Source organism: Fukomys damarensis, unplaced genomic scaffold (genome assembly GCF_012274545.1).
Source record: "Fukomys damarensis isolate Sample0158 unplaced genomic scaffold, DMR_v1.0_HiC HiC_scaffold_37, whole genome shotgun sequence".
In the NCBI taxonomy this organism is placed as follows: domain Eukaryota; kingdom Metazoa; phylum Chordata; class Mammalia; order Rodentia; family Bathyergidae; genus Fukomys; species Fukomys damarensis.
In genome coordinates, this window is record NW_022900949.1 from 22,323,582 (window position 1) to 22,348,689 (window position 25,108).

At 42.5% G+C, this 25,108-nt stretch overlaps 1 protein-coding gene across 2 annotated transcripts in view; it reads left to right on the plus strand.

The window, feature by feature from the left end:
- Nucleotides 1-25,108, plus strand: part of Nebl (nebulette) — a 338,403-nt gene that overhangs the window by 124,194 nt on the left and 189,101 nt on the right. For both annotated transcript variants that reach the window (XM_033759732.1, XM_033759734.1), the window contains one exon: nt 1,239-1,323. In XM_033759732.1, coding sequence (XP_033615623.1) covers nt 1,239-1,323 — 85 coding nt within the window. The remainder of the gene's footprint in view (nt 1-1,238; nt 1,324-25,108) is intronic.

Here is a 25,108-nt window from a genome sequence, read left to right on the forward strand (position 1 = left end):
TATGTGTTCAGGTCATACTACAAAGCAGGCATTGCTAGGGGCTGGAGATATAGGCCAGAATGTACCCTAACAAGGGACAAGGTAGTCTGTTCTTGCTGTCACAGAAATCATCGTATTGTGAAACAGAGGCAGGGCCAGTCAGAAAATACAAATGAGTATAATAAGCATTATAACAGGGGGAAGAAAGCACATCCAGAGATCCTTCCTAATCCAGATTTCAGAGGCCAGGAAAACTTCCTATCCAGGTGACATCTAAGGCAAGACCTAGAAGATAAACACAGTTGTTCAGGAGAAGGATGGGGTGGGAAGAGGGATGAACATTCCAGGCAAGGAGAATAGCACTGCTGGGGGAGATGGGAAAGAGAGAGGTGTGAACTTCAGGATGAAATTGGTCTCCTGTGGCTGGATATATTTAGCAGATAGAGTTCATTGAATGTGTGAGAAGTAAAGTTTATTCCAAGTATCTGACTTTGTCATTTCTAATAAATGAAAAAGCATGAAGGGAGAGGAGTTTGTCTTAGAGATGGGATGGTGAATAGCTGAGTCTCACACTGACAGGTATGGGAGATATACAAGGAAATGCCACTGCATCTGAAACTCAGATTTGGAAGAAATTAGCATATAGAAGGTCCTCAGTGCCACATGAATGAGTGAGATCCCCCGGATGATGGTGTAGACTAAGAGGAAAGCCCGTGTTAGGACCATGATGGTGGGGTGAGCCAAGAAGAGTCTACGGGAGACAGGAACACTAAAAGGGAGAAGCCAACCAGGAATTGTTTGGGACATAGAAACCGAGGAAGAGGAAGAGGAAGACATTTCAAGATGGAGGATAGGTCATGCAAGAGGAGGAGTGCAAGATGTTTGTTTAGATATGTTCACAGGAAGTCTTTATGACTTTGGTGAGAGAAACTTCTGTAACAAGCTGGAAACCAGGCATGGGAAAAGTCAAAGCGGAGATGCGCACAGACTCTAGGGATAGAATGATGGTACTGGGCTGGAACGGTGGGTGGGGCACGGAGAAGTGACTGTTGAAATTTTGCGAGAAAGTGGGGCACGTGGAGCCATAGCGGGTCGTCAGAAAGGCTTGGGATCCAGAGTAATGACAGACAGATGACCTTAGCTAAGAGGACAGGGGACCTCTTCCATGGTGACGGAAGCAAAGGATGAAACAATGGATGTTAAAGCATTGTTTTGCAGACAGTATTTTAATTACGTTCTTTTAAATACTTTCTCCGCAGACACTACCCAAAGCAGTCTTTCACCACAGTGGCAGATACACCTGAGAATCTTCGCCTGAAGCAGCAGAGTGAATTGCAGAGTCAGGTAATTTCTATAAGGTCTGTTGTGTTACATCAGTAATAATAAAGCTTATCCACAAGGCGACTCTTCTGGGACTTCTGTCATTGCATTATTCATGCCGGTCACCAGCCAGCATGGAGATTGACAGCAGGCCCGCGTGGGAATTCTGGGTGATCGTATTGAACATCTGCATTGTTGCTGGTCTTGGATTCTCTCGATATTCTCAGCTCTCTTATTCACACGGGACTGAGGCAAGTAAATGAGTTCTGGTCAGAGTCAGTGTTTCCCAACAATATTGATTTATTTGGCCCTAAATATTTAAAAACATTTTATAAATAGCTTTCCCGCACTGCATATGGAAGGGAAACACAAGGTGTTAACTTGACCCAGTTGCGCTGTGTGCGGAGCTAGCACCCTGTCTGTGGATCTCACACCAGCTACTGGCTTTGTTTTCATCCTGTCACTTTATTCATATTTCTTTCATATGTCACGTTGACAGCATGAACAAAGATTAGAACACCACAGTTGGCGCCCAGTCAACCGCTTTGGGTGCCAACTTGCCTTCAGTATGGCGAAGTACATCGGCTAAGACTAGGGTTTTGAGTGGCAGGGTTTTTTTCCCCCCACAGGGACGCCTAAACTCTTTCAGAAACACAAAAAAAAACTGTCTTCCAAAGATGTTTCCTTGACTGACAAAGTATAGGAAGAGCTCAACAGCTACAAAGTGGCCCACTGGCCAGTGGTGTGGTAAAACCACAGCAGAGAGGAGGGAAGGCTGGATTGTGGGCACCCTGGGGCTGTTCGGTAGTTGTGGCCTTGGGCCAGCTGCCCTGATTCTCTGTGCTTCTGTAAGGCGATACAGTCTCTGTTACCTGCCTGCCCCGAATGGCTGCCCTTGAGTATCAAATGAAGTAATGGGGTGTGAGAGCACTTTGAAAAGTTCAGTGTATTCTGTGCTGGCTCCTAAGAATTCCTGGTATGAAAAAAGGAGAAGAGTAGAATTGGTGAAGGAAAGAGGAACTTTAGCTAACAGTCTTCAAGATGTCACTGTGGAGTTCTTTTTTCCTGAGAGCTGACGGCGTTCAGTCACTCAGGATGAAGTGATTTTCTTGGTGGTGTCATCACAGGGAACGTTGCAATTCCTTCCTTCTCTTTCCATGGGGCTTGTAGCCATTTGTGGTCCATTTAATTTCAGGAAATAGAGCTCAAGGTAGAATTTACTGTTGGTGAAAAACCATGAAGATCTGGTTGTAAGCTAATGTTTAGTTTATTAAAAAAAATGCCAGTTTTGGCTGGGGATTTAGCTCAGCGGTTCGGTGGCCTGCCTTGCAAGCGCAAGGACCCGAGTTCAATCCCCGGTACCAAAAAAAAGAAGACACCTGGCAGGACTATGCTTAATTGACAGCACTCAGAAAGGGAGGATCTGCGTGGGCTGGGCAGGATGGTGCTTCGTGCTCGAGGTGGGATTGGAGCAGAGCCTTGAAGGTGGGGAAGGGATATCTTTTCAATCCCGACTCCTTCCTTCTCCACGCCCTGCTCCCTTGAGGTTCAGTGAGAGGCACAAGGTGCTGTCCACCCAGCTAAGGAGCTGGCGTGTATGGATTTCCTGCTGTACACCTGGCTTTGGAAATGCAAAGGAGAGAGGGATCCTTGCATTACGAAAAGCCGATTTATTGCTCCCCACATAGCAAGCTTTAGAAGGCAGCATATTCTGATGATTCTGGGCGGGTGGGACGGAAGGTAACAGGGATGTATAAAATGATACAGAATCACCAAGCAGAGGTCAGGTCTAAGATTTTGTCAGATGTGACACTCTATAGCAAGAAAATGTAGGACTTCATTAGGCAGGCAGTGTAGGGAAATTTAATTCAGTTCAAGGAATTAGGGGTATAAAGACATCATCACCAACAACCTTGCTTATTACAGGCATAATTTTTTAAATATCACTTCATTAATTCTCAACCTTGTAAGTATTTATTACTATTCCGATTTAGACGAGACGTTCAATTTTCAAATGGTTTAAATAACTTGCCCTTGCAAGTTTAACTGGTAAGGAGTTGAATTTGGGTTTTTTGCCCCAGTGTCTTAACCAGTATTCTGTTTTTTTTTTTTTTTTTGGTTGTTTGGAAAAAGCTTAGAAAAGGACAACTGTAAGCAAATTACTACAATATAAGGAATGGTACAGTATTTGCAAAGGTAATATTTGTGTAAAGGGGAAGTAGTGAGACATCACTCGTGTTTTTTTTTTTTTCTAGGTGAGAGAGAGGTTAGACTTCTTTAAAAGTATTTCCATTTTTGCAAAAAATGGTGGAAGAATATATTTCCTAATGGTAATTCTCCATAATTGCATTTGATCTAATTTTAGTCCATTAATGAGTTGATTCTACAACAGACCATTCCATTAGAGTTTTGATATCTGCAATTCAGAGCAGTTCACTAGTTTTGGTGGAAAATTATTAATATTTTATATACTTGTTTTGGTAATTTGTGACAGTACATGAATCACATAGGTTTATTATGCCAAGTCTTCCAATTCTGAAATCTTTTAGAATTGTTTGTTTAAAACCAGGTGTTTTTTTTTTTCATTTCATTAGCTTACCAAATGAGCAAAAATGAAAGAAAAAGCTAATTTTCAGTTAAATCTAGAAAATTATTTATAGTTACCCATTCTCACTCTCTCTCTCTCTCTCTCTCTCTCTCTTTCTCTCTCTATCCTTTCTTCCTGAGAGGGCTATAAATACTGCCTGCACTTTTTTTTTAACCTACAAGCCTTGCCTTGCTTTTTTTTTTTTCTGACGATACATATTAGTTGACAGATTGCCATAATAAAATGCTATTAACTGCTGGAGAATAAATAAACACACCAGAAACCAGCTTCTCAGAGCTGGTGCGAGGCAGTGGCTTTGCTAGCGATTTTTCAGCTTGCAAACAACTGCTGAATGTCCACTCAGCCAGCCACTGACCCCGGTCAATATGAGGCACCTTGGGACTTGGCCTTCGAGTGGGAAAGAGGGAAGGGAAAGTCCTTTCATCAGTGCAGCTCCCTTTTTTGTCAGACATCATAGGATGAGCTTCTTCAAAGAAGCAACATTAGTGATGCTTGTGAACCCCCACTGGCTTGCGTAGCCCATCCACCAAGAAACTGAAGTAAAACTTTACTTCCAGTGAAATTAGTAACATCTAGTTCACCTGTGAAGTATTAGGCTTTTACTGCTTGCTTTGGAACCAGCCTCTTGTCATGTCTTTTGTGTAGGAAATTGAGCCCTGAATTCTAGGGCCCTGACTTTGGGAATCCAAACTCTGTATAAATTGGGGAATCCTTACACTTGAAAAACTCAAGCCAGATGAAAAGCTCTTTAAAGGAAGATTCCTTTAGCTTATTATTCTAATATTCTAAATGTAGAAAACATTTCTTTTTCCAGGCTGTGTGGCTCACTGTTTTTGGAAGAGAAAGCTCAGATGTTTTGAGTACTTGGGTCATGAGTGCAGATGTAAGCCTTGTAAATGATTCTTCAAATGCAATTTCAGTAGACCCCTCCCCTCCAAAAGAGAATAAACTGCAGCTATGTGGCTGAGATGGGGGCGGGGGCAAACCATGCCCTTCTCCTCACCCTCCCACTCCCAGGGCCTCTGGAAACCCCAGGCCTCTTTAGGCACAGTTTAAAAAACTCCTACTCAAAATGAAGACAGTGCTAGCTGCCTCCCCACTTAGCTGTTTATATGATTGTCTTCTCTGTTTGCAATCATGCTGAAAATAACAGGGATTGGGGGCTCACTCTGTCCTTACATGGAGTGTGGGTAATTTATGAGTGCTGATCAGATGAAAGATTGAAGATGATTATGGGCAGGATACAAATCATCCCGGAATCTTGGAGTCTTCAATGTGCAATCTGTGTTGATTCTTTTTTAATCTTCCAAGTTTCTGCAGAGGCATAAAAAACACGGTTCACAGAGAATACGATACATGATAGTAGTAAGGCTAAGAAGGTAACATAATTTTTTGGTAGGGAACATAATAGTTAAGTGTCTTTGTGGGAAGAATAGAGACACAGGTTTAATCCTCTGGAAGCACAAAAGGTAATGCTTGCCTTTTCTGTGCCTCTAATTCTGTGCTCCTAGAGTTTCTCTCTCAGATATCTGTCATCAGATTACCTAGTAAAGATCTAAATACCTAAAGCAAGGCCCCTCTAGGGGGTCATTTATATTTTCAAAGGCATCCAGTAAGGGCTGGGGATGCAGCTCATTGGTGGAACGTATGCCCAGCATGCCCAAGGTCTGCAAAACATGTGGCAAGAGCTAGGGACTAAGCTGGGTGTATTTCAATTATGTTTTATTAAAGCACTTAGGGACTGGGACCCCGGCACCTATCTGTAGAAGGACCTGTGTCAGACTTCTCTGCTGTGCCTGCCTAGCTGTAGACCCCACTTTTCCCTCAACTCTTTGCTGTGGCTGACTCCATTCTTTGATCTTCTTTGGGTCCTTTAACTGTCTCTGATCTTTAGGGCACTTCAGACTTCTACACATGAAGACAGTCTCCAGTTAGTTAGATTTTTGTTGGTAGATCTTGCGTTCCTTCTGCTGGTCTTAGACAAGAAGCCTTTCATACTGGCTTTTTAATTTTCTCTTTCCTTTGAACTTAATTTTGGCAGCTTTGCACGTTGCATCTTTTGATTTTTCACCACTTGATCCCATGTTCCTATCCCACGGGGATGCTTCCTGTTTCCCACCTCGTGCATGTAGAGGTAAGAATTCATGGGGAGACGCTGCAGTGTGTTGCACTTCAAGGTTTTGAGGCAGAAAAAATGATGAGAAGTTGTGTTTCACAACTAGAAAGGGGTGACTATGAATAAGAACTTCAAACGAGAAATATTAATTCACTTGATGTGGTGCGTTTCAGAGAACACAGCGTGCTGAGCAGATGTTAACTGTAACCTTGGAGATGTCTCTAAGCTCCCAATTTCCCATAAGTTGGATTTTTTTTCTATGTTACTTCTGGATAAAGTGATATAAGAGGCACGAATGTCAATAGTGAGAGGCGGGAAGATAACCAAAATGTTTTGACTTAGTGTCTCATGCCTGGGTTCAGAGCCTTTAATCATCGGTGTTTGGTGTTCTACTCTGTACTCTGGAAATGACCCGTATCCTTTCCATTTGTTCCCAGAGTCCCAGGAAGTTGTTCCCTTGATGCCCTCCTAGCCTGCTTACCTCCCTTTCCACCATTTGTGCAGCCCAGGCGGAGCAAGCAGGCTCTATGAAGTGGGCCAGAACCAGATCATTGGCCCTTGGCTCAGGGGTTTGAGTATATGCTTGGCCATCCGTACCTGTGGACTCTGTCTGCACATTCACCCTACTGAGGATGGGAAAGATTTGAAGAAAGCTTCATCTGTGCTCAGCACACACTGGCTTTCTTCCTCTTGTCATTCCCTAACCAATACAGTATAACAGCTCTTCACATGCATGAAATCGAGGCAGTTTTAAGTACTCTGTGCGGGAGGATGTGCATAGGGTCTGTGCAAACACTCTATCACTTTACACAAAGGACTTGTGCACCTGTGGATTTTGTTCTCTGTAGGAATAGGGGGGTGGTCCTGAATCCAATCCCTTGTGGATACCAGGGGACAATTGTGTAGCCTGTCAGTTTGGTGATTCTGGGTTCATGCAGCGTCTGCAAAGAAGAGAATGTTTTGAAAATATTAAATCAGTGTATTTTTGTCTTTGTCATCCGACACCAACAGGGTGCCTGGTGACCGAGAGGACAGATGCCAACGAGCTAGAAGAGGGGTGAAGGAATATGGGTGTGGGTCCAACACTTCCTCTTCCCTGTCGGGTCACTAGCGCCTGCCCTCCTCACACAGGAGGGCACCATCTTGGAGAGGAGATGCGAATAGGAGAAACAGTACAAATCATCAGACGGACTCACTGTAATGGGGAGAACTAAATTTAGTTCCTCCCACCTGTGTGGCAGGGACTGGTGAGGAATAATAGTGCAGCAAGTGAAAAATAATCTCTATCTTCTTTTGTATCTGTTGCTAACCTGTCACGGGCACTTTGACTTATTTGCTTCCATTAGTAGGTCTGGCTTCCCTTTGTGCCTCAGCCATGGAAGGCAACTTTGGGCTCTGCTCTTGAGGTGTAAAATGATGGGTTGTACTAGCTGATCGCTGTAGTTCCTTCCAGATTTGATGATCTCTGGTTTCAGGGCAGAAACATTCTTCACAGTGTCCCAAGTTAGTAGCAAAAGAAATGAAAGATCCACTGTTCTGCCCAAACAGTAGTAATCAGACCTCCTGTTGGGTCATTCCCCTAACTCGCCGCTTGTGCATTGGTCTAAGGTGCTGCCTGAAAGTCATGATTTAGAGATCCCTTAGCTTCCCACTTCTCTAGTTGTTGAGCTTTCATAACCCATGCTCAAGGCCATTTGTGACTGGTATATGACTTTCTTAAGGCCTCAGTAGATATTCTTGAATTTTTTTATGTGGTGGTAACCAGAATAGCTGTACTTATTGATATACTTTTAAGAAACTTGTTACCTATTTTGTTTACCTCCTTTATTCTATTTAAAGGTTTCCTTGAGTTGTTTTGACTATGTGGTAGCATTTGAACTTTAAAAGTTGATCTCCATGGGCCTGGGTTTGTGTAAATCATTGGTAGGATAGGTGCTTAGCATGTATGAGGTCCTGGGTTTAGTCCCCAGCACTATCAAAAGGAGTTGATTTCTTCTCTTCTACACTACTACTCTTTGTTCTTTAGCACTCCCTTTTCCTTTCTAGAAGTAGTATCTTGGGCTGAATGGATTCAGAGGACCTAAGTGATAGTTCCAGGATGTCATCAAATGGACTCAGTGTAATGGATGGGACTGAGTTCAGCTCCTCCCACCTGTGTGGCAGGGATTTGTGAGGATAAAGTTTTAGGACAAAACCTACTTAGCTCAGTCCAGCACTCACACAGACAAGCCAGGTGAGAGAAATGTCCTTTTATTAAATTAGTAGGCATGTGAGGGGACTGAGCATTTCTTAATACTCTTAACTAGTGAAGAGCTTAATTAACAAAAAGATTAATTAATCAGAGACTGAAAGGTGACCTCTCTTTGTTGGCTGAGGTTGCAGAGATTGGGGGAGAGGCTTACTAGGAAGATTGAAGGAAAGCTCAGCGTGGTGGGCAAGGGAGACCTGGGATGCATCTCCCCTTACTTTGGTCGCTTGTTGGGTGGGAAGGTCAGTTGCACAGTGGGAAGCTGAGGATGCTTTTTGGGGACCTCCCAGGAAAGAGTCTTAATTTCTTAGTAATGTATTCTGGAATGGAGGATGCTGCTCAGAAACCACTGCCTTGTGATAGCATCCGAAAACAAAACCAGATTTTCAGGACAATATTGAATTGAGAAAGGCCTCTGGGAGTAACTGTAAGGACAGGCAGCTGCACAGTAAGCCTGGACACTGAATATTTCAACTCGCGTCAAGTACATATGTTATGTAATAATAATTATTTTTTAACAGAATTATCCAGCTCAATTATCATTTCACTTTTCCTTAGAACTTCGTTCATATCCTCCACTGACTCCAGAAAAATGTCCCAACTGCAACTCAATAGAGAACCTGTAAAACTGGCTCAGGAAACTCTGTGGTAACAGAGTGTATTGGCTTCATTCTTTGAAAGCTTCCATGTGGGGCAGTTGCTGTCTTGGATTAGGAAATACGATCTCCATTTGGGCTTTCCAAAGCATTGGCTGTACCTTTTCAAATGAGTTTTCTCATTACAGAATGTTTGGAGAGAGCAGTTAGAGTTTCCCTGCTTCCTTCCCTCACCCTTGTCTTGTCCGGAAGGGTCAGGAGGATGGCAAATCACACACGGAGATGATGCAAACTTGATCCTAATCAGCAGAGCGGTGCTAGCTGCTTTAACAGATGCCTGCAGTGCGTATTTATGTGGAGTTTTCATGGAAAGGGGATCTGTGATGTGTGGCTCTCTTTTGAGGGAAATTTGACAAGTCTTCAGGTAGAGCTTGCTCCCTTGTGCACAGTATGTTCAGATACTAAATAACTAGATATACTTTAGACGTTAAATAATGAATTGTATCAAATTCCAAGCACCAGAAGAAGTGGAGACTGAATAGTGAAGCCAAGAATCCTGTCTCAGTGCTCTAATACAGTTTTTAAAAAATACTTTTCTTTTCTTTTTGTAGTGCTAGAGATTGAACCCAAGGCTCTTGCACTGAGCTGCTACATCCGTAGCCCATTTTATTTTATTTACTTATTTATTTTACTTTGAGACGGGGTTTCAGTAAGTTGCTAAATTTCTCAGGCTGGGCTTGAATTTGGGATCCTCTTGCATCAGCCTGCTAGAGTGCTGGGATTTTAGGCTTGTGCCACCATGCCTGATCCTAATGCAGATTTTTAAAAATTTAGTTCTACAGTGGCTGTAATGCTTGTATATACACTATGAAAGTTAAAAGTAAACTTTATGCTTCTGCTGTTGGAAAGAGTACATATTCTTTATGAGACTTTTTTTTCTCATTTTGTTTATTGGTACGTTTTAGGTATACAGTACAGTTGCATTCATCATTGGGATCTTGTACCTTCACATGACAGGTCTTGGTTCTCATTTTTTCCCCTTGTCCCTGCCCTCCCTTCACCCCCTCCTCCCTTCTCTATTTACAAATACCTTATTTCCATTTTTTCATTTTCTCAAATTTTTTTTCTTTTCCCTTATTACCTTTCCCCTACCCTTCCCACTTCCCCTACATCTTTAGCCCTTTTGTGAGACTTTTTTTTGAATTGGTTAAGTTGCGTCTGCAGCCGTGCCAGCCTGAACACACCTTGTGCCATCTGATCACACAAGTTTGACGAGGGTCAGTTAGTATTGGATGGGAGAACTAATAATTTCCAAGGATCTGAAAAGTTTTCATTATAGAACGTTATATTCCCTACAGCAGGAGTACCTTTTAAAAGTCTTAGGTATATGGGTATATGTGTGTTTATCAAATGCACACTATATATTATATATCATATAAGTATATTTACACACACATATACCCATGCATATGCACGCTATAATATGAACATGTGCCATTACTATACACATACATAAGTTAATATCTTGGACAGTCAGCTGTTCAGAAAGTAGTCTCATAAAAGACAGAGAAAACATGGGTACCTTTTCTCTTATCTTATCCCTGGCTAAATATGATTTAATTTACTGCCAGACCCTACAACAGTTGCACCATTCCAGCCTAGGTTTCTGGTCCAGTAAATTCGCTTTATACTTCCCGTATCTGTGTTTTAAGAAATATCTACTGTGAAAAAGTATAACAGAAATAGGATTATTTCTGGAAGTGTGGAAATGAGATCTATCCCAGCGGAGAACTCACTAGTTCTACCACAGAACAAGAATAAACATAATTAAAGTAGCTTTCCCTGTTTGGATGGGCCTTACTTTTTATGTGTAGTTTGCTAATTAATTTAATGTTTTTTTTTTAAAGTCTGCTTTCATCTTTGCCCTCTGCTTTTGATTTTAAAGTGGAAGCCAGTGATCTTATTAATGTAATGGATATTATTCAGTAACCATGCCAAGCACTTGTCAGGATTACAATATACCATTGGGTGAGAAGGGTGGTGATGTACGAAATGAAGGAGAAAGAATGGAAAATAGCTTTGTGAAAATCAGGCGTCTTACAAGAATGAAGCATCAGGCACTTTCCTGAATTGGACAGATGCTTGTGTAATTCTTTGGCATTAATTACAAATAGAGAAAAATCATGATGCTCAGGATTTCAAACTATTACGAGCAAAGCCATCTCGTTGAAGGACTCCCCTGCATTCCCTGTCATTGATTTGGTGTACAGCTGCTTCAGGTATTGATTGGCTTAATCTGCGTCACCAAATGGCTCCTTGGCCAGGCACTGTCTGCTTCGGGCTGAGGGCGTGTGGAGAGGGGCCAGCCACCGTGGGGAGGACGTGGAACTCGAGGATGAGCCCAACCTCAACCCTCCACTTAGATGTGTTTACTGGGGGCTCTTTAAGAGGTGGCCTTGTAGACTCTGTGAGCACTTCCTTTTTCTCTGTACTTCATCCTGCTCTCCCTGGTTATCCTACCCTGTAGTGTTTACCCTCTCTTTGAAAGGAAGCCAGCAGTGACTTTTTCCCTTTTCCTAGATGGAATACCACGCCTGGAGAAACTACGTATTGGAGAGAAAACAAGCCTGTACCTGACTCTGGAAGGAGCCCTCTCTGTTTCTTCTCTCCCAGCACCTGTGCTTTTTTGAAATCTATTTATGGAGCTTGCTTCTTCTTAAAATAATAAAGATCAAAAATGGCTTTGATGGCTTCATGGACGTAGGAAGGCTCCTCTAATAAAAGCCACTTTTTTGGGGGGGTACCAGGGATCGAACTTAGGACCTTGTGCTTGCGAGGCAGTTGCGATGCCACTGAGCCAAATCCCTGGCCTCAGCCACTTTTTGATTATTGTTATCTTCAGCAAAATCAAATCATGTCATCAGCAGTATCCGTCCCCTGTTGTCATCCTCCAGCCTTTGGTTCGGTAGCTTCTCACCCTTTTTGTGTCAGAGGTCCCTTTGGAAATTCGATGAAAGCCATGGAACTTAGAACATTAGAATATAATATTCCAACTTTGAAATATAATTTGCAGGACTCCAGGGGATAGGAGAGAGAGCCCCAAGCTAGACAGGGAGTGGCCAGGAGGATGGACTGGCTGAGCTCAGAGGCCTCACAGAGGCAACAGGCATTGTGTTAATAAATGAAGTGGTTTGGAAATGTGCAATATTGCTGTCTTTTAAAGAAAAGCAATCAAGCAGTGCCTGTTAAAATAAAAAACATGTATATTCCTCAGACTAGCACTTGTAGTCCTGGTGATCTCTCCCAAAATCATCACATAGAAGGTGTTTTGTATCTGCATCTCCATGACTGCATTTCTCAGCTTAGCAAAAACCCAGAAATGGAGGGAATTCAGGGAAGAATAGGATAAATGACGACAGGGGCTTATCATTCATTCCGAGAATATCAAGTAGCCACGCAAAAGGAAACGGAGCTGTATCAGATGGTCTGCAGGGGTGCCGGTAGGGCTTGTTTTGTTTTGTTTTTCTTTTTTGTTTTTGTGTTTTAGAAGATTAAGGGCCTTACCCTGAAGTCCAGCCTGGCCTTGAATTCTCTGTGTAGCCTAGGTTGGCCTGGAACTTTGCAATCCTCTTGTCTTGTCTTCCCAAGTGCTGGGGTTACAGGTGTGTGCCACCGGGCCATTGAATTCTATTCAGTGAGACTCACAGACGCAGAAAGAATAGATGACAACCCCCTCCATGTGCACATGCGTGTGCATATTGATGTCTATATCTGTGTATCTCTGACTGTGGTATGTGTAGGTAGATAAACATGAACTGAAATATTCTAGGTTGTTAACAATGTGGGCTCGGACAATGTAAGCAGGACAGAAAGATCACAGTAATTAACAACAACAAAAAAGCTATATATGTCGGGACCAACTCATTTGTATTGAATTATATTTATATAATTTATAATTATATATTATATGTATATAAAATGATGATTTAAAAACATACTTGCTTATATATTTACAGTCCCATTGCTCTAATTCTTTCAAATTAACATTGGAGCTGTAGAGTTCAGGCTGGTGGGGCTGACTTGGCCAATTTAGTGTCTGAGACCTTTCTACTGACTTCTTGGATGGGCTGCCTATGATTATTCCTGTAAAGTTCAGCCTTCTGGCAAATGTTGATTGGCTGTTTTGTACGTCACAAGTGAGGTCTTGTGCTGGGGAGTACTCAGAGAGCCAGATGTGAGGTGTGTCTGTGTCCGTTTGCACACAGCAGACACTGTTTGCATTTGAATCATATTTTTAAAGGCTGCATTTGAGCCCTCTCCTCAGTCTGTTATGTTTGCCTGTTGGGTTGGTTGTGAGTAGGAGAATGAAGCATTTGTTTGCAGTGAGGTCGTGATTTTCCTCCTTTTGCCTCTATTAAATGTCCTTACTTTTCTAATTTTCCCACAAAGATACTCAAAGAATTTGAGAGAATAAAACTGGGAGAATTTTAGAAGAAAAAGATGTGTAAGATGCTCTCTGTAGACCAATGTTTCTCAAAATTGTGGTTCCCAGCCTGGCCACGTCACAGTGACCCACTGAATACAACGTTGAAAATATCCTTTCATGGGCTTGGTTCCAGACCCACTGAGTGTGCAGCGCCGGAATCTGCGTTGTTAGCGAGGGCTCAGGTCTTCTAGTGCATGGTAATATTTGTGAGTCTCTTCTATCATGCTTTGTCCTAAGGCATTATTTCTCAGGATTTTGCCAAGACTTTGCTCAGAATTTTCTGAGACCTCAAACTCCTTTTCCAGAGAGCCGTGGAAAGCTCAGATCTTTCGCCATGTAGAAATTGGGCTGCACTCTCATACTGCTGGTTTAAAGAACTGACCTGGGTCTATGAGGTGAAATTATTGAGTTCCAAGACAAGGAATGCTTGAATTGAATTTTAAGGTACTTAGGTATTGGAGTCAGATGATGCTCTTAAAAAAAATTTCTGACATTGAAATGGCTTTGAATTGTCATTATTTTATTTATATATGATGCATTTGTTTGTAACTACAGGAGTAAAGCAAGAATTTGTATCCGTGGTACAGTTTCTTTTTTTTTTGAGATTTTAGATTGAACTACTTTTAGTTTATTTATGAATTTTTACATTTGAGATAGGAACTGAAAATGTTTTCAGATATTTACAATTTATTTCACATTTCTTCTCCAAGAAATTTAGATAATTTTTGAGAATTATCTAAAATTTCAAAATACTTAAAGCCAGGCTAATTGATATGAAAAGCAGAATTATGTGACTGTTTTTATACATTCTTCATGCAATTGTACCTGAGTAGACGACAAGCTTCCTCCTTTTCTGATCGGAAAGGTCCTGTCCGAGAACCTTTTATCTCCTCAGCAGGAGAGATACAACCTAAGATGATGCCAGAAACCCTGATGTTGTCCTTCAGTCAATAATCATCGATTGAGGAGGGTTGGTTTCAGAACTGTGTGTGCGTTAGGCCGGGAGGGACACACAAGGAGAAGTCATGCTTTCTGTCTTTGATGAGTCATCTGGCTCAGACAGTAGTTCAGGTGTGCGTGTTATAGCATGGCCCATAGCAGAAGGCGCTTTCATCGGATACTAAGGAAACCAGCTTGTGAGGGGGTGATTAAAGGAGCGATCACTGGACAGGCCAGGGGTTGAATGGCACAGACAGTTGTCGTGTTCAGTTGTTAGTAGGCAGCGGAGCAGGAGGAAGCCAGGAGGGAGGCCCGAGCCTAACCAGACATCTCTCTGTATCTGCAGACTGTACCGGCTGAATGGCAGGGGAAGTGAGTCAGGCCTGCCTGTGCTCCCAAGGGTGGAAAAAGTGCTGGGAGCTGATGGGTTTAGGCAGGTTTTTCATACTATAACAAAATACCTGAGGTACCACTTGTAAGAGAAAAGGTTTTTGTGGGCTCAGTTTTGGAGGTTGCAGCAGCGTATGGTGGAGCAAAATCATCCCCATCATCCAGGAAGCAGAAAAGAAGCGGGGGAGGCCAGGGCCCCACAGTCCCCTTTGAGGACACACCTCCAGTGCCCTTCCTTCTCCTGGACTCCAGCTCCTAAAGGTTTCATCGCCACCCTAGGGACTCGGGGGGCCTCCGAGGTCCAAGTTACAGCAGGGAAACTGCCGTGGAGGACTCATGGTCGAAGGATTTCGGGAATGCAAAGCATGCAGAGATTGTAGCAATCCAATGTGAGGAAGTGAGGAGCTAGGCCAGGGTGGAGACCATGAAAACAGAGAAGCCAAACTTAGAATCGTTTCTGAAGAAACTGGTTATAAGGGATAAGTTTGGGGAAAAAAAGCCATGAGATGAAAATGTGTATAAAGCTGTTGAATTCATCACTGTGAAATTAATCTAAGGCATTTCCATTTAGAGAAGACAGAATGAAGAGTGGCCTGAAAGACATCCGATTGATTTTTATTTTTTTATTTTTTTCCTCATTGAGTTTATTGGTACAATCTAGGTATACAGTACAGTTACATTCATCATTGGGATCTTGTACCTTTACAGGACAGATCTTGGTTCTTATTTTTTCCTCTTGTCCCTGCCCTCCCTTCACCCCCTCTTACCCTCCCCATTTACAAAAAGTTTATTTACATTTTTTCATTTTCTCATATGTTTTCTTTTCCCTTATTACCTTTCCCCTATGCTTCCCACTTTCCCTACACCTTTAGCCTTTTTTTTTCCCATTTCATATTGTCAATTATATCATTAGGATCTTATGTACTATTATAGTTTTTCACACCAGAGAAACTATTTGGTATTTACACATGTGTGACTTATTTATTTCACTTAGTATATCCTCAATATGTATCCATTTTCCTGTGAATGAATCTAATTTCTCATTCTTGATGGCTGAGTAGTATTCCATTTTATAGAAAAACCACATCTTTATCCAGTCTCCAACTGATGGGCAAATGGGCTGTTTCCAAGTTTTAGCTATTACAAACTGTGCCTCTATAAACATGGGTGTGCATATATCACTGAGATATGATTCTTTTAATTCTTTTGGAAAGATACCCAGCAGAGGGATGGCTGGGTCAAATGGAACCTCCAGTCCCAGCTCTTTGAGGCATCTCCATATTGATTTCCATAGTGGTTGCATCAGTCTGCACTCCCACCAACAATGGAGAAGGGTCATCTGATTGATTTTTAAATCTTAAGTTTTCTGTGGATTTCTGATTTTAAAAAATCATTTCTATAACAAAGTACAAATAGCATCTTGCAGATTTTTGACATGGTAAATATTCTGCGATTTAGAATAACGGTGTACTATTTTACACAGCAGGTAGTGAATAAGTGCTAGGTGACTGGATTCCGGTGTTTGTCTTACAAAGTAATCTGCAATTCTATCTTTTTTTCCTTGCATAAGAAAGAGCTTAGCTGCAATTATTCATGAATAATTTTTTATGACTCACATTAGACCATTGTAGATTAACATTTAAAAGAACAATGTTTCATCAACATAACAGAAAACTCTCCCTTCTTCCCACATCAAGGACAGTTTCTAAAAAGTCCCTACTCCTTTTCATAGGTTGACGTTAACATTGAGCTGGTACATTTTATCTCTAGAAAAGAAAGACAAGGAGCTTATTGTATAAATATATATTTTTGTGCCTGTTTTTAGATAAATGAGAAATTAGTGATGTAGAAAAAATAGAGAACCTGTTTGGATTATGTTAGTTGTAGTGGGTGTAGAGAATGTGTACACCCAGTTTTTACGGAGCAAGGAAATCCGTTCTTATTTGTTTGTTGGAAGACAAAATAAATGGCTATTAAAAAAGGGTTTGGTTTTCACTTGCCAAGGAACATTAAGCTTCTGCAATCTGTTCACATATGGAGTGCAAAGGTAGTCACCTCCTAATTACTGGAAATTAGGTTTTACCAATAATGCCATTGTTTTCCTGGGTTTTTATTTCCCTGCAGGACCTGTGATGCTGCTGTATCTTGCCCTGCAGAGAGTCCATTTGAGTAGGGTAGGACTTACATCCACTGTGTTAACATGGAGGATTCTTTCACTAAGGCGGTTCTGGGCTGTGTGGGATCTGGGATTCCCAGCAGCGTTTTGTGTGGAGCATGTCTGCAACACAGATGCCCACTTCACTTTCTCCGGTGTGCTGCTCTTCCTCTGACACCCTGGACCCTGACCAGTGGGAGCTGTCTCTGGTCATCTGAGTGGTGCCCCAACCTGGCCTTCGATTGGCTCTTTCTTGGTAACCTCCATCTCAGCCTGCCTCCTTTGCCTTTGTTGCATTTGATTTCAGTGCATCAACTTTCTCCCACACCTTAGACTCTAAAATGTCAGAGCACCCAGGGAGACTAGTGATCATTACCTGGTGATCTCCTTTCTGTGCCAGTTTTGACTAAAACAGATCCTTGCCCACTTGATATTTTCTACTGATGTTCTGCTCTGTCCTTTGCAATGCTGGTCTCCTGCTTACATTGTTTACCTAAGGAGGGCTTTTCTTCTGGCTGGGCCCTCTGTTCCTTGTGCAGATGGGGAGGGAAAAGTTGCCTTGACTGGACCAGCCCCCTTCCCATAGTGCATAGTGCAGCATCGGATACTTCTGAGCTTTGCCTCAGGGAAGCTAGCATTTTGTAGTAAACATCTGTATTGCTTGAACTCATTTACTGGGCAGTCTTCATTATGGTCCATAGTCATTATGGTTTGTGTCACGTGATTTCACCCAGGCATCAACCTGGTGAACTGTGATGAAATTGCATAGCTGTCAATCAGAGAATAGATGATTATGGGAGAGAAAAGACATTATAGGAGAAATGTTGGTGTTGTGTTTGGGTAAAGGCACGGAGTTTTCCAGCCTCTGAAACAGTTGGAGCATTTGTCAGGGATGGTGGAGCTATCCTTCTGCAGTGCCTTCAGGGATGGGGTGCACAGAATACTTGGCCTTTTGCATGCCTAAGTATGGAAACCCTGGACACCTAATGGGTTTGGTGTGTGTTTCTTGTGGGTCTGGGAGAATCCGCGTCACTCAGAGCTCTGATTTTATCTCAAGGCTCTAGATCCACACGAGGCAGTCAGTAAGTGGTGTTGAAATGCGCTGGAGTCTACTCAGGGAGCTCCACCCCCACTGCCCTTTTTTCTTGCCCCTCCCCACACCTGAGAGCTTCTCCATAGTTATTGTGTGATAAATGCCATCCCTAGGATTGGAAAAATGTTGGCATTGCTGATGGAAATAAACACTTAAAAGCTCAGAAGTCTGGGAAAGAGGATGATGACCGCTGTCTTGGGCGGGTTTACTGGACTCCTTCCTTTCCCAGCCCTTGCCTGGCCTGAATTTCCAACATGTTGCTGTTGATTCCCATGGCCGATGCCTTGTGTTTGGTTCCCAGGCTCCATCGTGGGTGTGACCTGCTCCCGAGTTGTCCTAAAATCTCTGTTTTGCCACAGTCCTCCTGACCCATATGCCGTGTGGACAGGAGTCACTCAGAATGGAGGAATTCAGTGACTTCACTGGGGCTGCTGGTGAATTCCTCTCGGGACTTTCACGGGGTGTCAGAGTTGGCATTAGTGCAGAGCGTTCAAAGCAAAGCCAGTTGGGTTTTTAATGTCACACGCAGAGAGGATCGCGTCTCGTTACTGCCTTGTGCTTTCTTATAATTCCTATTTTCCTCATAGCCGTCTGCTAGGTTGTGTCTTTTTATTATGACAAGTGTGAGGCATGGATGTAGCATTTGTGTTGTTCTACTGTCTCTTCTGACCCTTGTGTCCCCTTTCACCTGCGGGGCCTGTGGTCTCTGTTGGTGAGCGTTCGTTCCTACATGAAGGGAGACCTTGGCTTGGTGCTCCCCGTGGGTTCTTGATGAGTGCATGAGTGAGTAGAAGGAAACCAGTGTCAGGCGTTATTCAGAGGGGGTTGAAGCCGCACCAGTCATTTGCGAAGGGCTTTTTGTCCCGGATCTCCTTTAATTGTCACAGTAACTTGCTTAGTGAGCATGATTGTTCTCCCTTTGTGTACTAGGAAACTGTAGCTTAGAGAGATTTTAAAAATTTTTACTTTTTAGTTGTTGGGAAAATGTGTCTAGAGAAACCATGTCTTTATTTTTAGTACGTTTGTGTATTTTTACTGCATGTTTGCAGTTGCATTTTTAGTACATGTTTAGCACATGTTTGATTATATTCACGGTAAAGAGTTAGGATATGTACGTAACACATCTTCACTCTTTTTTCATCTGCTTCTTCTTCCTTCCCCCACCCTGTCCCGCCTTCCCTCCATCTTTTGGCCCCCTTCCCTTTACAAAAGATCTGTCTCCCTGTTGGTCATTATTTTTAATTTTGTACTATAATTTGTTTATATTCTAGGTTTCTCATAGAAGAGAAATCATGAAATATTTAAGCTGTATGTCTTATTTCATTTGACATTAAGTAAGGTCTCAGGTGCACCCACTGTCCTACAGACGACTCCGGTGTGTCCTTCTTTATAGCAGAGCGATACTCTGTTGTGTATAAAGGCCATATTTTCTTTATCCATTCATCTGCTGAAATGACACAGAGGCTGCTTCCAAGGTTTATCTGTGCTGCTGTAAACATGGGTCTGCATGTATCACTGCTGTATGATATCTTTAACGTTTTCGGGAAGTCGCCTAGAGGGGGAATAGCTGGGCAAATGGAATTTCTGCTTTTAGTTTTTGAGGCGTCTCCATCCTGATCTCCGTAGTGGCTGCACTGCTTTATATCCCCACCAACAGTGTGGAAGGCTGCTTTCCCGCTTAGCCTTGGCAGCCTTTGTTTAAAGTACTCGGGATCTTGCCAGGCTTGGGCCTTCGGTCTTTCTCACTCCAAGCAGAGTTGTTCCTTCGCAGGCCACCTTCTGTCTCCATGTAGTCATTAGCGTGGAACTTCCCTGATTCCATGCCGTATCAGCAGTTTGACATTTGAAGTTTAAAATTCTCCAAGATCTCTTCACTGGATGATTAAAAACATGATAATTCTCAGTAAGTGTCCTGTCATTTTAGTTTTTGAGTCATTTTGGTGCACGGTTTGATTTTTACCATTCCTGAAGCTTTTTCATACCTTTGTTTATGCAGTAACTTTTTGTTTGCATGTGAATGGTTTTAGCCAGTTGAGCCATTTTTAACAGCTCTGTTATTTTCTTTGCTCTATCCATCTCAATTTGTGTTGAATAAAGAGCTTCCTGTTTTTTTGGCTTTTAAAATTGAATTCTGTATAGATGCTCATAAATCATGTATGTAATTTTTAAACTTTTTATTTCTGTATTTATTACTGCTGCTCAAAGTATTGCCACTAAGGGAAAATAAATAAGAGAAGGGTAGATTATTTACATTTCAAAAACAGGTTTACAGGTAGGCCTGATCGTAGAAAGTACCCAGTTAAAGTAGAAATTTGATTTTCTGTGTTACCATATTTTGTCTGGTGAAGAACTGGCTAAACACTTCAATACGCAGTACACTGGGAAGTTGGTTACTATTCCTAACTTTTCCAGGGCTGAGTTTTTATTGCCAAATGTATTTGCCGTCTCTCCATCCTGTTGTCTTTCTCTTCTGAGGCTCCCCAGCAACTCTTCTTTACTGCTGTTATAACGCTGCTTCTGGCTGCTCCAAAGCTCAAACCATCATGCACTGTCATTTATGACTTCCCCAGAATCTCGAAGCAGTTACCTAGGAGGACACTAGCATAGCTACTCACCCAAGGGGTGCACTGTCAGGGCACACTAGAGGTGCTGGTTTGGGCTGGGAGTTTTCCTGGGTGTGCACACATTTACACGCATGTGTGAGCTTTTCTCTGCACTCTGCTCAGACTGGGGTATTTAAGGCACCTCTTAATAGAAGACACTTGAAGGATATTTATGACATTTAATCAGGAGGAAACAAAGCCTTTTAGAGGAGAATGTGCCTTGGTAGAGGAACAGGGCTTCAGTAGGTGGCAGGAGGTGGATGGGCCCAGATGTTCCAGGTAGAGCTGGGAGAGGGGTCGATGTGTTGGTTGACCGTCCACGCGGGGCAGTGGCTTCCAGCAAATCTAGTGCTGAAGTGTGGTGACCCTGTTTGTAGAGTACCCGAATGGTGCTTCAGAAGGTTGGTCTTCAGTGTTGGGTTTGAAGAGTTGCAAGTCGTTGGGCAAGGTAATGATTTGCTGAAGATGTTATGGGCAGATGAATCTGGTAACCAATGGACTGCATGGGGAGAGATTTGCAGTGAGGTAGGAAGTGTTTGCCGTAGTGAAGGTGCATATGAGGAAGGGATGGAAAGGAAGGAGGGAGGCCGCTGGAGGAGGCACATTTTGAGAAGTCTTGAGTGTGAGTAAGTTGATGGTGGCTCTGAAATTTTGTTGGAGGGGCTTATAGTTGGCACACCAGTGGGAAGTGAATAGGGACACCTGAGCACCCTGTCTGCATGCTGTGTTCACTGCCTTTTTACTGGAACAGAAGTGGGGGGATTGGGTCATGGAGATTGTGGCTTCTGTCCAACCCAGTCTTTCCTTGGCAGTGCCACATGGAAGGCCAGTGTGGCTGGTGCTTTGGGATTCTAGACCCGGGCAGCTGGGACAGTTGTCAGGATGGTAGAGTGGGGACCTGCTGGGCCACGCTCTCTGTAAACCCACATTTGTAAAGGGTTGAATGAAAAAAGGAGAGGGCGGTGAGAGAATTCAGGATCAGGCACTGAGAGTTGGGAGATTATTTACAAAGGAATGATTTTCATACAGATGGACAAACAGTGACCGGCTGGAGAAAGGCAGGGAGTAGTTAGTTACTCACTAAAGCTGTCTAGAATCATGTTCAATGGAAATATAATAAACTGAATTTTGGAAAGAAAAATTTTATGATTCCTGGATAAGTAACCCAAGTTTTATAGATTGTGCATAATAAATTGTTATCCAGTTTGAACATTTCTTTTTCAGAATGGCACAAGTAATGACTAATTGCACGCACAGTTAGAAATTTGTTCTGGGATTCACACAGAGGAAAAAGAGAATGAACAAAATCCTTAGCATAAGAACAGCACTTTTTACTTAGCCTAATGTACTGGGGGCTGCTCCTTGGGTTTGTTGAGCTTTACTGTGAGTCTGGACATTGAGACACAAAAAAAAACCCTGTAAAACTTTCTGAATGTCTTTAGGCAATCTACACGACACTTTTAAGAAAGTGACTTATGCAATTTAATGCCTTGGCTGGTAAAGCCAGCCTTTATGCCCTCAGCCCCCAGGGAGGCAATGGAATGTGGAGAAAGGAGCTAGGGTTTGGAGCCAGGTGAAGTTGGGTTTCAGTTTGTCTCCCCCACTTAATACTCTGCAGCCTTGGACGAGTTACTTACGCCCTCATTTTGATTTTAAATGCTGATCCCCCCTCCCCACACCAGTTATTGTAAGGCTGTAGATAATGTGTTGAGCTTGCAGGTCTAGTTCAGGCCTTGGCCCCTAGCAGGCACCTAGAAAATGCTAACTGCAGTCACTGACCACCGGTACTGCTATTTTCACACGACTGTCCAGAGAGTGATCCTGACCCATGTTACCCTTTTTTCCTGCAGTGGGATGGGAATTGTGAGCGAGGAAGCATTCTAGAAACATTACCAAGACACTTGCTTAGTTTGCCTTTCCTCCTAGAGAAAAGCACTTTCCAAAAACTAGCCATGAGAAGACTTTTCAGATGAAGTAAAAAGAGCTTGAATCCAGATCTGGGTTAAAATGATGACTGTTTCTTTCTGGTTATGTGACTAGTTATGTGGGGAGTATTTTCATTTTTGACTCTATACTCACAAAATTGTGATGCTTATATGAGATAGGGTGTGTGTGAGGACCTGAGGCCTAAGAGAGCCAGGAAAAGGCTTGAGGGGACAGTGGTTTAAAAGGAACAAGCAGGAGCCAGATTATGGGACAGGACAGGGTGCATTTAAGCGTTTCTGATGGGGTCACCTCCAAAGTTAAAACATTTAAGGGTGGGGGGAAGTTCTTACTTGTTGATATTTTAAAGGTTGGTGAAAATCTAATTCATATAAACAGTGAAGTTGGAAAATAGCTTCCTATGGATGATGAAATTATTAATTTGCTATGGAAAATATTTAAGGAACAGTGAAACCCTAAGGACATAGAAGAGGGTGCTCGATCCTCAGGAGAGAGAGAGAGAGGGAGATCTTTAGAGGTCAAGGCAACCCCATCAGTTTCTCCCCAGGACTGTGCATTGTCCTATTCATGAAGAACCTTTGCAAATGGTTGAGTTGGTGGAATTTATTTTTTGGTACCTGGGATCAAACTCAGGACCTTGTGCTTGCGAGGTGGGTGGTGGAGCCACTGAGCTAAACCCTCAGCCCGACTTAGTGGAATTTTAAAGAACTAGTGAAAGAGATAAATACAAGTAAAGTTACTTTTTAAATCCGTAGGCACCTTTGAAAAATAATAAGGCATTTATAGATATTCAGCTATGTTTGTGTCTTCTTGTATATTTAGTACTTTCAGTGGAACAAGATTTATTTAAAAAATTTTTATTTTTATACTAATACGTATTTGCAGCACGTAATGATTACATTTATTGTGGGGAGTCGGCATAGGAACATTACACATCTTGATTCTTTTTATGTCCTTTTTCCCTTCCTCCATTCTTGGTCCTCTTCCCTTCTGTGAAAGATCTATCTCCCTATTTCCTATTATCTATCTTTTATTTTGCTCTTTATTTGTACTTTGGGTGTCTCATATAAGACAAACCATGTGATATTTATGCTTGTGTGTCTGATTTGTTTCACTTAATTATGGTCTTAAGATGCATCCATTTCCCTACAGATGACTCAAGTTTATCCTTCATGGCAAAGTAGTACTCCATTGTGTATAAATACCAAATGTTCTTTGTCCATTCACCTGTTGATGGACTTACAGGTTGCTTCCAAGATTTAGCTGTTATGAATTATACCACTAAAAACATGGGTATGCATGTATCATTGTGATATGATGTCTTTAACTTTTTGGGGAAGATACCTAGAAGGGGAATAACTGGGTCAGGAGGAACTGGAATTTGTAGTTTTACTTTTTGAGGAATCTCCATTTTGATTGCCCAGTCGTTGTCCTAGTTTACATTCCTATGAACCATATAGAAGTGTTCCTTTTTCCTACAGCCTCACCAACATTTGTTGTTATTTGATTTGTTGATGATAACCATTTTTTCTGGACCAAGAGCAAGATTTAAAATTCCACTATTGTGGCGAACGAGCCAAGCAAAAATATATATGCTTTTAGATGTTCCCTGTGGCAAATCTTACCTGGGTGAGGAGACGTAGCCTTTTGGGCATGTTTTATGTGAAGAGTTTGGAAGGAAATAGTGTTAATTACCCGGTGTTACGGCTGTGTCTAGTCCCTGTAAAGCCTCATGCGGTCCTAGGTGGCTGGGTCTAGAGCATGTGACACTGAGATTAAGGGTGGGTGATTACTAAACCAGTCCACTGATCGGTTTGGCACAGTTCTGGGTGGGAATGCTGCCCACCCTAAGAGCAGAGGGCGGATGGTCTAGATGGAACATAAAAGGGACAGAAAGAAGCTGCTGGTCACTTGTTGCTTATTGCTGCTGCTGCTTGTTTTCTCCCCTGTGATGCCCCTCTGCCATGTGCCACCCTGCCTTGGAGCCAGCCGATCATGGTCCGAAACCTCTACAAACTGTGAGCCAAGTAAACCTTTCCTCCTTTAATTTTGGGTGTCGGGCATTTTGTCTCAGCAATGAGAAAAAGTAATTAAGACACGTGGGTGTTGCCTGCTGGTGCTAACTGGGCTGCAGTGGCCCACCTCACCGCTGCGTGGTGTGGCAGCTGATTTTGTAGCGCTCTGGGTAAGAAGCAACTAGGAGGCTCCAGCCTTCTTAGCTTCGTGGTGAATGTGGGTGACCTGAGTTCTGAGCTAGAGTAAGCTGTTCTCTGGACTTTGCTGGTAGAGATTAGTTCTGTGAAAGAATATGGCCTTAGAGGAGAGGAGTACTCCCTTCCTTAGATTAAAAATGGAAGTGAGGATTAAAAAAATAAACTATAAAGGAAAAAGCCTTGATGCCACCAGGGGCAAGCTGGTTGAGACAGCAGTAAGAATTTCAGTTTACAGCCTCCAAACCCTTAGCTAGCCTTCTCCACGCAGAAGTAATTATTTTCAGCCTGAGCAGCGTTTACAGAGATAGCTCTGAAACATCTGTGTCAGCTAAGGATGTGTGAAAACCGCTCAAGAATAAACCATGAAAGTAGGTTTTGGAAATTTAAAAAAAAAAAAAAAAAAAAACGAACAAAAAAA